General features: G+C 39.6%; 1 protein-coding gene across 4 annotated transcripts in view; it reads left to right on the forward strand.

Moving 5' to 3' along the window:
* Nucleotides 1-201: 201 nt before the first annotated feature.
* The window catches only part of LOC107687514 (histone-lysine N-methyltransferase NSD3-like), a 22,182-nt gene continuing 8,784 nt past the window's right edge, over nt 202-13,599 (forward strand). For 2 of the 4 annotated variants that reach the window (XM_016484883.1, XM_016484906.1), the window contains exons 1-13: nt 202-480; nt 1,752-2,788; nt 2,911-3,070; nt 3,550-3,704; nt 3,788-4,363; nt 5,280-5,382; nt 5,508-5,599; nt 8,154-8,199; nt 8,340-8,470; nt 8,668-8,793; nt 9,920-10,046; nt 10,717-10,914; nt 11,000-11,179. In XM_016484883.1, coding sequence (XP_016340369.1) covers nt 1,799-2,788; nt 2,911-3,070; nt 3,550-3,704; nt 3,788-4,363; nt 5,280-5,382; nt 5,508-5,599; nt 8,154-8,199; nt 8,340-8,470; nt 8,668-8,793; nt 9,920-10,046; nt 10,717-10,914; nt 11,000-11,179 — 2,884 coding nt within the window. In that variant the 5' untranslated portion in view covers nt 202-480; nt 1,752-1,798. Of the gene's footprint in view, nt 481-891; nt 1,077-1,751; nt 2,789-2,910; nt 3,071-3,549; nt 3,705-3,787; nt 4,364-5,279; nt 5,383-5,507; nt 5,600-8,153; nt 8,200-8,339; nt 8,471-8,667; nt 8,794-9,919; nt 10,047-10,716; nt 10,915-10,999; nt 11,180-13,599 lie in introns of those variants that run through there. The other 2 variants (XM_016484889.1, XM_016484898.1) reach the window with 2 other exon arrangements.

Here is a 13,599-nt window from a genome sequence, read left to right on the forward strand (position 1 = left end):
CTCTCTGTAATACATTGATCACATATTATGTTTTACTGACAAGCAATAATATTGTTGTAATTATGTTGTAATTATAAGAAGAAGAAAAAAACTACTCGTCCCAACATGCCCCTCACATCATGCAGCACAGCCAATGGGGGGGGGGTTATTTTGGGGCTGAGACACAGGCCTTAAGCAGAAGGGCTTTTGTTACAGCTAGAGGGAGGGAGACGGCTATAATAAAATATATGGGAGCCACATTTCCCTGGGTCTGCAGGAGCATCCCGCAAAAAAAAAAAACGGGGCCTCTCCCGATTCCACAGCCACACATCCTATCATGGGGATCGGCATACGACTGATGTAGCCCCATTTCTTTTCCAAACAACGGATTAGATCTAACAGAAACGTGGAGTCATATGTCTTTGTGTTGATATATTTATGTTAACTGCAGCAGGAATCCAGTTTATTTGGTGTATTTGTTTAGAATGGAACACGCTGTAGGTACAGACGCTTTTATTCTACCGTTGTTTCGATGCTTCGCTTCGTAATATCGCGCAGAATCCAAACAGGCGCTGCATGTATTTCTGTTTTTGATAACAATAAAGCAGTGGTTTTCATCACACCGTTTCCTGATGGAAATGTAATCTGGCCAATTTGATTTAAAGGGGCACGGGCAGCCATGTTGGCATGTTCGCATTCAATTCTTCAGTTTGTAAGGTTCTCCGCGTGATTCAATCTACCAAGAAACATACAATTTAGAAACAAACTGTCTCTTTGGAAAATTCCCTGGTGATAAACCTTAGAAGTGCGTGTGTTGGTGTTTTCCCCATGTAAGTTACACACACTAGCACATCCGCTAACGCCGCCTTTCATATAACGTTAATGCAGCGACATTACACGGGTCCGCTTTACAAGGCTGTTGGGGAAACAGGATCTGTTTTTAACTACACCAAATCGTAATTTTGTTTATTCGTGGCCCATATAGTATTTTCGTTAAGTCGTTTGTGTTTACACGTGACAATATGATTATATCGGGTCTGTTTTGTTATCCAGAAAAGGCTAGCAGGCTAACATTAGCCAGCTGCTGGTCTTTGCAGGTTTGTTTCTTTGACATGAAACGATGTTTCAGTTTAGAAGCAGTCGTTTATTGTTCTGTGGCATTGAGTGATGTGGTTCATGTGCTAAATGAAATTCTTTAACGGCTTGTTTTAAATCCTTTCTTACTGGACAGGCAAAATAGACCAAATTAACACTGCTCTGATGGCAAATAACTTCTTTTCTTGAACATCTGGCATAGCCATACTTATAATTAAAGTGAGAGAAACTCAAAATTCAAAAGATTATTTAATAAAATAAAGGGTAAAGCATGCATCGTTGTCAAATATAAGAAGTAGAGGGGATGTTAAATTAGGAAAATGGACATGGACATGTTTGATTCTGGCTAAATATGCCATCCAACAAGGCTGCGAAATTTCAATCTAAATTTTGCATGAAGTTTCCTCTCAAGAGTCAGGGAAAGTTGACATAACCTTGTAGTGGAGTACACTTTATTTATCCCCTGGGAGGGAGATTTGCAAAAAGCAGCCTAATACCCTCACAAACTCATTTGTGCATTGCAATACCCACACATTTTTGACCCATTTTGTTGATTTTTATACAAATAAGGTTATTAAACATTTTTTTTGCCAAGGGCAATGTTTCACGAATGTGATAAAATTAGGAGGCATTTATTATGTGTCATAAACACACTCTGTTGTCCCTCAATATCTCAGCAGGCCCTGTAAGAAAAAGGGAAACTTAAGGATGCTGGAGCAGAACAATGGATTTCTCCTTCTCTTTCATGCAAGGGATCATGGGAAACACAATTCAGCAACCCCCTCAGCTTATTGACTCCGCTAACATCAGACAGGAGGATGTCTATGAAGCCATCAGTGACCCAGGAGATGATGGAGGACAGCAAAACTTTGAGTCTCCTTTGGAGTCAGGCTTTCCTTACCCTGCTGAAGACCTCCCAGTCATTACAAACGGCTACCCGACAGGTGTAGGTACCTATGAGCAACAGGCCAAGTTTGCCTTGTACTCACAGTTCCCCAATGGCTCAGCTAATGGCTACGGAGCCATACGAAACTATGGGGATCACGGGTTGTTGCTTGGTGAGGGTACAGTATTGAGACCACCAGTGGTCCAGGAGAAGCCTCCAAGCCACATCTCACCTCCACCTCATCCCCATCATCACCACCAGCCTCATCATCCTCCTCACCATCACCACCATCTGCAGCAGCAACACCAACACCATCCACATAACCCACCACTGTTACCTCACCACCATCACCCGCCTCCTGCCTCTCACCTAATGCCTCAAGTCTTGCCACCCCCTCCTCCATTGCTCTTGCCCTCTTCACCGCCCCTCCTGTCACCTCAAGAAAGCACCGTCTCCAACCCCGTTGCGCAATCCACCACCACTCCTAAAAAGACCAGCTCCCCAGAGATCAAAATAAAGATCATTAAGACCTACCAGAACGGCAGGGAGCTGTTCGAGTCCTCACTGTGCGGGGATCTGCTGCAAGAGTTTCAGGCCGGTGAGCCTTCCAGGAGAAGACACGAGCAGAAGAAGGAAAAGAGGAAAAAGAGAAGCAGCAGACATGGTGCTGGTCAAGAAGAGGAGAGCCAGCAGCCATGCAAAGGCGTGGAGGAGCGCTCAGGGGTGGTTCACAACTCCGCACAACCCAACGAAGGTCATGTTGCATTCAGAGAAGAGCAACCTTCATTAACCCTCAGAAGCCCCAAAGCAGAACTGAAGGAACAGAAAGTGAGTTTAATATTCTTGACATGTTTATAGTCCTTTTCACTTCAGAAGAAACCACTTTCTGCTTGATGAGTTCTGATCTTACAGTTCCTGTTCATCCAAGACCATCTTGTGTTCTTGTTTAGGTTGAAAAGCACTTTCCTTCAGTCATCACTAGCACTGGCTCTGGTCAAGAGTATGAGATCGGTGACTTGGTGTGGGCTAAGGTTGGGACGTATCCTTGGTGGCCGTGCATGGTGTCATCAGACCCTCAGTCAAATGTTAATATACGTCTTAATAAAAGAGGTAATTCATCTACTACAAGTACATATGTTAATGGCTGGAATACTCTACACAACAGAACAGATTTTAAAACTCTAGGCACTAGTCACACACCTTTTGGCTTTGAAAATATTTATAGAGGGCAAACTGGCCATCATACACTAAATGACTGAGAATTACACACTACCAGACTTTCAAATTATTTTGAACACTTCAAATCCATGCAAAAAGTCGTTGCTAGTAGTCCGCCATTCTGGTGGACAAATGAAAACAATCTGTTCATATGTTCTTGTTCATGTTTGGAATCAGTAGTCTGAAAATCTGTCTTCAATTGCCTAAAATTTGCAGAATGGCTCTGATTTTCGGCAACTAACCTCAACTCACCTAAATCGGTGAACAATTTGGGAAAAAGTAGGGTTGTGGATTCCAGCCTCTAGTTGTTAATTCTACTAGCTTGCTTCAAATTTATGTTTCTAATAACATGCTTCCATGGTTCCTGGTAGGTGTTAAGGAATACCACGTGCAGTTCTTTGGGAGTGTCCCTGAGAGGGCCTGGATCCATGAGAAGAGAATTGTGGTGTACAAGGGTGAGAGCCAGTTCGATGAGTTGCAAGCAGAAACACTCCGGAAAGCAACCAACCCAACTGAGAAACAAAAGGTATCCTGTACCCCTGCAAATTTGTTGACCTTCTTTCTGTGGACATTTCTGGGTACTTATTCTATGGTTTATTTATTTTAAAGTTGCTGAAGCCTCAGTCCCAGAAGGAGCGTGCCCAGTGGGAAGTGGGTGTGGGTCACGCAGAAGCCGCTCTGCAGATGACACGAGAAGAACGCAATGAGAACTACACCTTCATCTACATTGACAAGGAACCCAGTTCTGCTGCTCCTGCTGCCGACACTGTGTCCCCACCTAGGGCGACCGGTAAAAACCATCCCGAACGCAAGCAGAGACGCTCTAAAGGCAGTACCGGAGTGAAAGAAGAGCCCATACCTCGTCGCCAGCAGCCACGGAGGCAGTGCAGCGTTAATAGTAGTGGGGAAACATCATCTCCCGATCAGGGAGAGGATGATATGGACCGAGAGCAACCCCGCAGCCCTGCGAAACCTGACCCCCACCCGAAGGAACCCTCCCCACCTCCAGTCAGGACACCCTGGAAGACAGCCGCAGCCCGCAAGCTCCTCCCACTCTCCATTACTATGAAGAAACTCAATGTGGAGATCATCAAATGCGACTGGCAGCTCCCAAAGCAAAAGCTGGACTTACCTAAGAAGACGGAGAGTGAGGAGAGGCACAGCGATCAGGTTCAGTCACCTGAGGTAAAAGTGAAAAAAATTGTATGAACATAAGGGAGTGTGGTATTGTAAATCATGTAATGGCAGCATCGATCACTCTCATTTTGTAAAGAAACTCTGAAATCATTTCAAAAATACATTTTAATAGCTACAATTTCTCAGATCAAAAATGTAGTTGCCCACAAGTGACTCACTATGCATTGAAATAAAATTGTCTAATGAAATTGATCAAATGGAGATTGCTAAAATGTATTTAATTACATTTGCTTAAATGTACTACTGCTTAAATTGATATCTTGTTTTTATATCGGCATATACAGATGTGTTGTTAGTGGTAACATTCATTTTTGTTAATTGAAATGGAGCTGAAAAAATAACATTAGAAGAAACTTGGGAAAACTATAAAAAATGTTCAGCACAACAAAAGTACTTTTCTTTTTTTTTTAAATAGTAATAAATACTACAATGGAACAAAAATACTAAAATAACACTGGATGCTATTTGCATCCCTGTGTAAATAGTACACTTATACTAAGTGTATTTAGTATTATGTTGTAAATATGTATACTGTTGCACCCGCATTTCCCAATATTAGCTAACTTTCCTGTCTGGCTCATTTAAACCAGGGTATGCTAACTAGATAATAGGTATGCTGCAATATAACTTGCTGGTTAGGTAGAATTAATATCACCAAAAATGCTGTGAAATGTTATTTATCCTCTATAATGCATTTAGTTTGGTTGAAATGCTGTTAATGTACATCTTCAGCTATTATAGCTTACTGCTCAAAGTTAATTACTAAGCTGTAGCTAACCCAAAATTAGGGCTCTGCGCGCTCTCTTCATGCACGCTGCTTAAGAGGAAATTGCACCTTTTCTGCCAGGCAGCTGTTGGTAGTTTTTTTTTTTTTTTTTAATGTTTGTCAATCTATCCCACAAAGGACTCCAGTGATAAGGCAGAGGCAGAGACATGTTCCAGTGAAGAAGAGCGAGCTGCGTCTCCCTCAGCCTGGAGTGACCAGGAGAGCGCCGAGCAATCCACAGGTATATATAAGCGCAAACACAGAGTTATTGAAAAGAGTTAAACTCCCTTTTGCAACGATATTCAGATGTCCTTTGCAGTATAAGTTTAATCTGTGAAAACCTCCTCTGTGTCTGTGTGATATCAGAGAGAAAGCAGCAGCGCCGATCTGTGCGAAGCCGTTCTGAGTCAGAGAAGACTGTGGAACCAGTGCCAAAAAAGAAAGTGAAGAAAGAACAGGTAGAGCACATGAACAAAATATTAAATCTACTATTAAGTAATTTAATAATGATGAATCCAACAAACCGTGGGCTCACTCTCTGGGCAGAAATCACTAAGAATTAATTAATCCCGCTGCATTTATTTGCATTCACCTCCTGCATTATTTTAACACCGGATTCGCTAAAGGAATTATCCAAATCATATTACTGTGCAAACCTGTTATTATATATTTGTGCAAAATGTTATTTGCACAGCACGATTTCTCATCTTAGGGGCCAGTTCTGAATGCTTGCTTGTGAAGAATAATATGTTTTGAATCTACAGTTGGCCAAACTTGCACATGAAGGTGCCGCTAAGCTAAGATGCAGATAAATGCACATGTGGCAGTGATATACCAGCACAGATAACACCTTGTTTGCAGGTGGTTTGTGAATAAAATGCAGGTTTTAGCACAGAAATACCAGCAGAAAAGTTATATGATTTAGTGAATTTTCCCGTTTTTTTTCCCCCTCATAATGCATTAGGGTTATTGTAGTTAACTAAAACCATAAAAGACATTTTCATTATTTGAAATAAAATAAACTTTAACTTAAATAAAATAAAATATAAAAACCATAAACATTTTATTTCAGCTAGTTGAATTTCGTTTTTATTTAGTTTAATTTGATGCGGTAAAATAACTAAAACTGAAATAAAAATTAAAAACTATATTAAACATTTGTAAATTTGTAAAAATAAATAAATAAAAATGACAAATGCAACAAAATTATCATAACTACATTTAAAATTAAAACAGAAATATAAAAATTTAAGCTAATTTAAAGGGGTCATATGATGCGATTTCAAGTTTTCCTTTCTCTTTGGAGTGTTACAAGCTCTTGGTGCATAAAGAAGATCTGTAAAGTTGCAAAGACTAAAGTCTCAAATCCAAAGAGATATTCTTTATAAAAGTTAAGAGTCAGCCCCGCCTACCTAAAATGGCTCGTTCTAACACGCCCCCACATATCTACCTCACTATGTGGAAATATTTGCATAATGCCACCCAAATGTGCACGCAAAGAAAGAAGGTGTGGTTTCAGGAACAGCAGTAGTGTTGATGCAGCCATGTCAGGGAGACGCTGTGTGTTTCAGTGCGAAAGCAAAAGCACTTTATTTGGCCTTCCAGAAGTAGATGCAATTAGGAATCATTGGTTAAGATTTATTTACAACAGAACAGCACAACCCAGATGTTCCAATTTGTGCAACGCTGTGCATCCATTTATGGATGACAGTTTTTTGAACCTAGAAGAGTACAAGGCTGGCAGTGCACAAAGGCTATCTAAAAAAAAAAAGAAAAAAAAAAGGGTAAATTCCGACTTTGCTATGACAACCTGGCGCTTCTTCTGTTACACAAAATAATGATCTTTAAAATAGCATCATATGACTTCTTTAAAATAATAAACAGTATAATATTATCGCAATAATACTAAATAGGGATGTAACGATTAACCGCGAGCCGATCGAAAATCGTTTCAAATATGTGACGATTCACATCGGTTGAGATGCTAAACAAATCGCGATACAATTGGAGTAGAATTATATGAATGTATCTCTGAGGGGAACTGACTATCTTTAGAAAAGTTTATGTGGTATTTTCTTTTCATCTTGCCTCTGAACAGCATATTAAAAGGTTACTCCACCCCAAAATGAAAATTTTGTCATTAATCACTTACCCCTCATGTTGTTCCAAACCCGTAAAAGCTTTGTTCGTCTTCGGAACACAATTTAAGATATTTTGGATGACAACCGGGTGGCTTGTGACTGTCCCATTGACTGCCAAGTAAATTGCCTCTGAACAATGCATATTAAAGTAGTGTTTATAAGCTTTTACAGCGATAACCCAGGAAACGCTGTATCGCTGCTGTTCATAAGCGCCACCTGCTGTCAGAGAGTGAATCTGCGTCTCATTCAGCTCGTCTGCCATTTCGTTCAGATATGTTTTATGTAGTATAGTTTCACAAAACTAAAGTCAGACCATTCTGTTTTTGCTTCAAATTTCGAAATTATACAGTCTAATTTAGATTAAAAACCACTCATGTTGCATGTATGCTGCATCTTTGTTTGGATCATGATTCAAATCCAGTGGTTGCATCTAATTTTAAATGGTAGAGCACAGACAAATCCTTAGTTTGTTCATAATAAGAGATTTCTTTTATTTGTGTAACTTACTTGTTTGATTTGGGGTTTGTTTTAAAATTTCAATTTAGTTTTGTTATTTCAATTTCACAAAGAAACGTGCAGCAATAGTCTAATAAAATGACACTTTTTAATTTAGGCTACTGTATAATGTCTTCAATCTCATTTTGTTAAAAAAAAATCATAAGAAAATAGAATCGGGAAATCAAAATCGTGAATCGATTCAAATCGTGAGTTGAGTGAATCGTTACATCCCTAATACTAAAATAACACTGTAATACGTCTAGTTTATATTTAAAGTGAGTCACACAAGCCTTTATGAATGTGTAAGTTATGCAAAGGTGTCAAATAGTGAAGAAACTTCTTATAAAATTGCCTTTTTTGTTTTTCTTCACAGGCTGAAGCAGCACCTCAAATGGATTTCAAAACAGGGTCGCAAAAAGGTGCTTGACACTGCAAGATGAATTTTACATTTATTTAAATGTTTATTTTAGAGGCATTTTTTTGAGTCATGTTTTGAATGATTAATAAGCCCGTAAATTAATTTATGGATCAGTATCTTAATGCTACTGGAATCCTGTAGGTGCCAGTGAGATATCAGACTCATGTAAACCACTGAAGAAACGCAGCAGGGCATCTACTGATGTGGAGATGGCCAGCTCACTGTACAGAGACACTTCTGACTCTGACTCCAGAGGCCTCAATGATCCACAGGTCAGACTACACTCAGAAATACCGCCAGTGTACCAGCAGGTTTTTGTTGATTGACACCTCAGCGATACAGTCCTCATTGGGTTACACAATTGTTATGGCAGATTTGTTTATTTGAAATATCTCAGTTTTTGTAGCCAAATGACAAATGGACTCTGCTTGTAAAGCCACATTTTTGCATTCATTTGCATCCCTTGTAGACTGGATTCGGGAAGCGCTCGGACAGTCCAGCTACAGTAGATGCTGACGGATCTGATGCACAGTCTGTGGACTCCAGCCTGTCCCGTCAAGGAGGAAGTTCCTCAAAAAAGGACACTGTCTGCCATGTAAGCTCTGTAAATACTGTGTTTATATAGTCTCGCGTAGCCAGACCTTCAGACTGACGGCAAAAGGTCTGGGAATCTTGGCCCACCCAAGAGGCCATATGATTGACAGGTAAAACAACCAATCACGTTTCGTTTTGTGCCATGTTTAAGGGCATGGAAATGTCCCCACAATAACAGACCGTTGTGTAAAACTCTTGGACATATTTTAAAGAGTCTATGCCGCGAACTTTACATATTTCACATGCTTTTGAAAATCCAACGTTTAGTTGATCCTGACAAGCGCTCATCGTCACAGTTGTAAACACGACGGCTTTCTTCTTCCATGAGGGGATTTGGCAACACAACATGTTTGTTTCCAGGTGGAACGTTAAAGGGGTCATATGATGCGATTTCAAGTTTTCCTTTCTCTTTGGAGTGTTACAAGCTGTTCGTGAATAGATATGATCCCTGAAGTTGCAAAGACTAAAGTCTCAAAACCAAAGAGATATTCTTTATCAAAGTTAAGACTCTGCCACACCCCCCTAAAACGGCTCGTTCTAACACGCCCCCACATATCTACCTCACTATGTGGAAATATTTGCATAATGCGCCCAAATGTGCACGCAAAGAAAGAAGGTGTGGTTTCAGTAACCGCAGTTAGTGTTGAAGCAGCCATGTCAGGGAGACGCTGTGTGTTTCTAGGCGAAAGCAAAAGCACTTTATTTGGCCTTCCGAAAGTAGATGCATTTAGGAATCTTTAAGATCACTTACAACAGAACAGCAATGCATTTTATGGACGACCGTTTCATGAACCTAGGAGAGGAGGAATTCTGACTTTCGTTAAAAAAGCATCATATGACCCCTTTAAAGAACGTGACCCACATGTCTCCCGGAAATTCTGTATAATTCAACCAATCCAGTGACGACTTCGAAACTCTTGAAGTGTTTCCAGTTATGTGTGCCATATGCATCAGACATTCAGCAAACGTTCCATGGGTGTGACGTCTGAGACTAGTGTTTATATAGACTATATTACACTAAAGTAGCAGAGAGCTATTATATATATTTAATAGTTGCTTAGATTTTGTCTGACTCTTACAGGTGTAATAGCAATCTGTTGTTGAGGTTCTCCTCTACAATTTCTTAGGTCTGTGAAACATTCGGGGATTCTTTGGTGAGCTGTGAGGGAGACTGTAACAGGCTGTTTCATCCTGAGTGTATTGGACCTAACAGTGGAACAGAGGGAGAACTCCTGTGTCAGGAGTGTAAGACAGGTGAGCATTATTACATCCTATAGGTCCTAAATGGTTAGGCATTTGAATTAAATAAACTGAGTTAAAGAGGTGTTCCTCTCCAAAATATTTATTTTTTACTAGCAATACATGTGATTTATGAGCTATAACCAGTTATATAGCCCACCAGTAACACTGAAAAATATGGCCTATCCACCTTATTCTTAAACTCGGAAGTAAGCCTATGGGCAAGACTTCCGGTTCATTAGCCGCTGTAGGGAAATAATGAAGAATAACAACGTGCAGAAAACTGTAAAACTGTTCGCACTATAAACCAGTGTGTTCATAATTAAGATAATATGGTAAGACACACCAATTTGCAATATCAAGCAGCAAAACGAGCTGATAGCTGGACGTGGATAAGACCGGAAGCCAGACCCATAAAATTTACAAATGGTCACGCCCATTCTTATGGGAAAAATAAAGTGGATAACTTCTGTGGAAAAAAGTTTCATAGCAATCCTACATTTTAGACCTAATGTGAAGAAGGTTCAAAGAAATGGGTTATTTTGTGTTAAAATTGTCATGCATTTTATTTGTGCTAAGAATTTGAACTTTAATAGTGCATTGAAAATTGCATTTTTGAAGCATTTTTTTTTCTGTTTTAAGTTCCTGTTAAGTCTAATCTGTTTGTCGCCATCACTGTCTCCAGGTTCCCACCATTGTTTCTCCTGCAAGGTCGCGGAGGGTGATATGAAGTGGTGCTCAGTGAATGGTTGTGGCCGGTATTACCATGAAACCTGTGCCCGCAAGTACACTGGCACCACTACTGATACTAGAGGCCTCCGCTGCCCTCAGCACAGCTGTGCCACATGCTGTCTCGACAGAGACCTTCACAAAGCTGGCAAAGGTAGATATATAGAAGATTCACTTATTCTTTGTATTTTACAGAAGCAATTTCAGAGCAGTTTCCTTTTTCTTTCCCCCCCATTTAGGCCGCATGATGCGTTGTATCCGCTGTCCGGTGGCGTATCACACAGGAGACGGTTGTGTGGCGGCTGGCAGTGTGTCGATAACATCCCACATCATCATATGTAGCAACCACTCCAGTTCCAGGAAGAACGGACACTTTTCCTCACCTGTAAACGTAGGCTGGTGTTTCATCTGCGCTCGAGGTACGTTTGGCCAGACAGTCTTCATACCTTGCGTTATAGCTAATGCCATAATTACTGAGATGTTTAGATTTGTATGTTCAGTGTCTCATACTTTAAGTGGCATTTAAACAGGTTCTTGTCAAAATTGCAAGTTGTCACTAGTGCAGTTAGTGACTGTAACACTTTCTAACAAACTTCACGCCACATCAGTATTTTAATGTTCTCTGGTGTCGTCCTTTGCAATGTTCAGTGTTCCTTCTCTTTAAGAGTAGGAACCTTTAATGTGACTTCTGACCTTCTTTCTCGTCACCTAATCCTTTACTCTCAGATGTACTGTGTGTCCGTGATCCATCAGATCATGTTTGTTTCCTACTAATTAGTAACATTTTAATTGTCTGTGATTATTCTGGGAAAGGACTGAGATTGAATTAAAAATGTAATTTCATTTGAACTTTTAAAATGACAAAAATTGTCAGTAATTTAAGACATTCCAGTGCGCAATTAATGAACACTAAATCTGTTCGTTTGTTTGTTTGTAAGTAGTAAAATTATGAAAATCCCCATCTTATGCCAGAGTTATTGTTTTTAGTATTTTTATTCACCGATATAGAGATCATGATAATTGAACATGATAATTTTCATAATTAACAATTCATAATTAACTGATTAATTAATGTAGATATATTAAGTAAAATTAGACATTAAATGTTTAATATTGGACCTTGCAATTCATCTGCAATACAACAGATAAATAATCAGACAAAATTAGATGGATTAATTCAAAATTAATTTTTAATTAATTGCTAATATTGGTTGATACCATATATTGTGCTCTAAATTAATGTCAATAAGTGTGTTTATATGCAGAATCTTACAGCAGTTGTTTAATAAGCCTATAATATGCCAAGACCTAAACCAAATAATTTTCAGGTTTGCATTTATGAATGAGCACTGATTTTTGAAAGCGTTTTGTTGCACATGCAAACCCACTCAGTGTTTTGTTCAGAATGCAGACATTAATGAATATCATTGATTGCATCTTTAAGTTTTGGAATTATCAGACACCTTCCCACTTTTGTAGAAAAGCTCTTTAACCCGCTAATTTCTCCAGGAACTAATTGATAATGATAAACTGAATTTTGGTCATTTCTTTAACCATCTTTGTTGTCTGCAGTAATTTGGATAGTCTGTGTTGTCGTGGGAGCAGTTGCATATCAATTGATCTTTATTACTAAAATTTGTCCTTACAACCTTTTTCATTAAAGAAGTAAAATATTTAGGTTTCTCACCATCATGTTGTTCCAAACCCTTATGACTTAATTTCTTCCCTGAAACTCAAAGTGCAAAATTTGGAAGAAAGTTCTGGTTCTGTCTTTCTTTTTTTTCCCCATGCAGTTGCAATTTAAGAGGGCTGACATTTTCAAGGTCAAATAAGGATGTAAAAACACCATAAAAATGATCCATATGACTCTGTGCCCAATATTTTAAGGCTGGTGAACCCATATGATAGTTTTGTGTGCGAAACAGACTAAAATTTAAGTCTTTATTCACTAAAAGAGAGGTTTGGAACAACATGAGGGTGAATAAATAACTAGTTTTTTAAATGAACTATTCATTTAGCATTTGGCTACTATTAAAAGCAGAAAACAGAAAATCAAATGACACAACAATTGTTGCATATTTTACATTTTATCCTGCAAATCCTTAAAGCTCCCACTCCAACACTGCAGTATTCCTCTTAAAGGGGTCATATGATGTTTTTTTAGAGATCATTATTTTGTGTATTTCGTGTAACAGAATATGTTGACATGCTTTAATGTTCAAAAAACACATTATTTTTCAAATACTGTACATTATTGTAGGTCCTCTATGCCCCGCCTCTCTCAAATGCTTAGTTTTCTACAAAGTCCCTCCTTCCGACAAGTGCAGTCTGCTCTGATTGGCCAGCTGACCCAGTGCATTGTGATTGGCCGAACACCGCAAGCACTCGTCGGAAATGTATTCGGGAGCTTCATCTTTCAAAATAAATGTAAAGACAGAGCCCGAAAGGGGAACAGAGTCGCGTGACAGACACAGTGATGAAGCTGGTATGTGTTTGTGATATGACCCCCTCTCTCTCTCTCTTTCTCTCTCTCTCTCTCTCTCTCGCTCTCGCTCTCTCGCACTCTCTCTCGCTCTCTCGCACTCTCTCTCTCTCGCTCTCTCTCTCTTTCTCTCTCTTTCGCTCTCTCTCTTTCTCTCTCTCTCTCTCTCACTCGCTCTCTCGCGCTCGCTCTCTATTTCTCTCTCTTTCTCTCTCTCTCTCTCTCTTTCTCTCTCTCGCGCTCTCTCTCTCGCTCTCTCTCTCTCTTGCGCTCTCTCTCGCTCTCTCACGCTCTCTCGCTCGCGCTCTCTCGCGCTCTCTCTCGCTCTCTCTCTCTCTCGCGCTCTCTCTCTCTCTC

Source organism: Sinocyclocheilus anshuiensis, unplaced genomic scaffold, assembly GCF_001515605.1.
Source record: "Sinocyclocheilus anshuiensis isolate Anshui unplaced genomic scaffold, SAMN03320099.WGS_v1.1 scaffold205, whole genome shotgun sequence".
NCBI classification, from domain to species: domain Eukaryota; kingdom Metazoa; phylum Chordata; class Actinopteri; order Cypriniformes; family Cyprinidae; genus Sinocyclocheilus; species Sinocyclocheilus anshuiensis.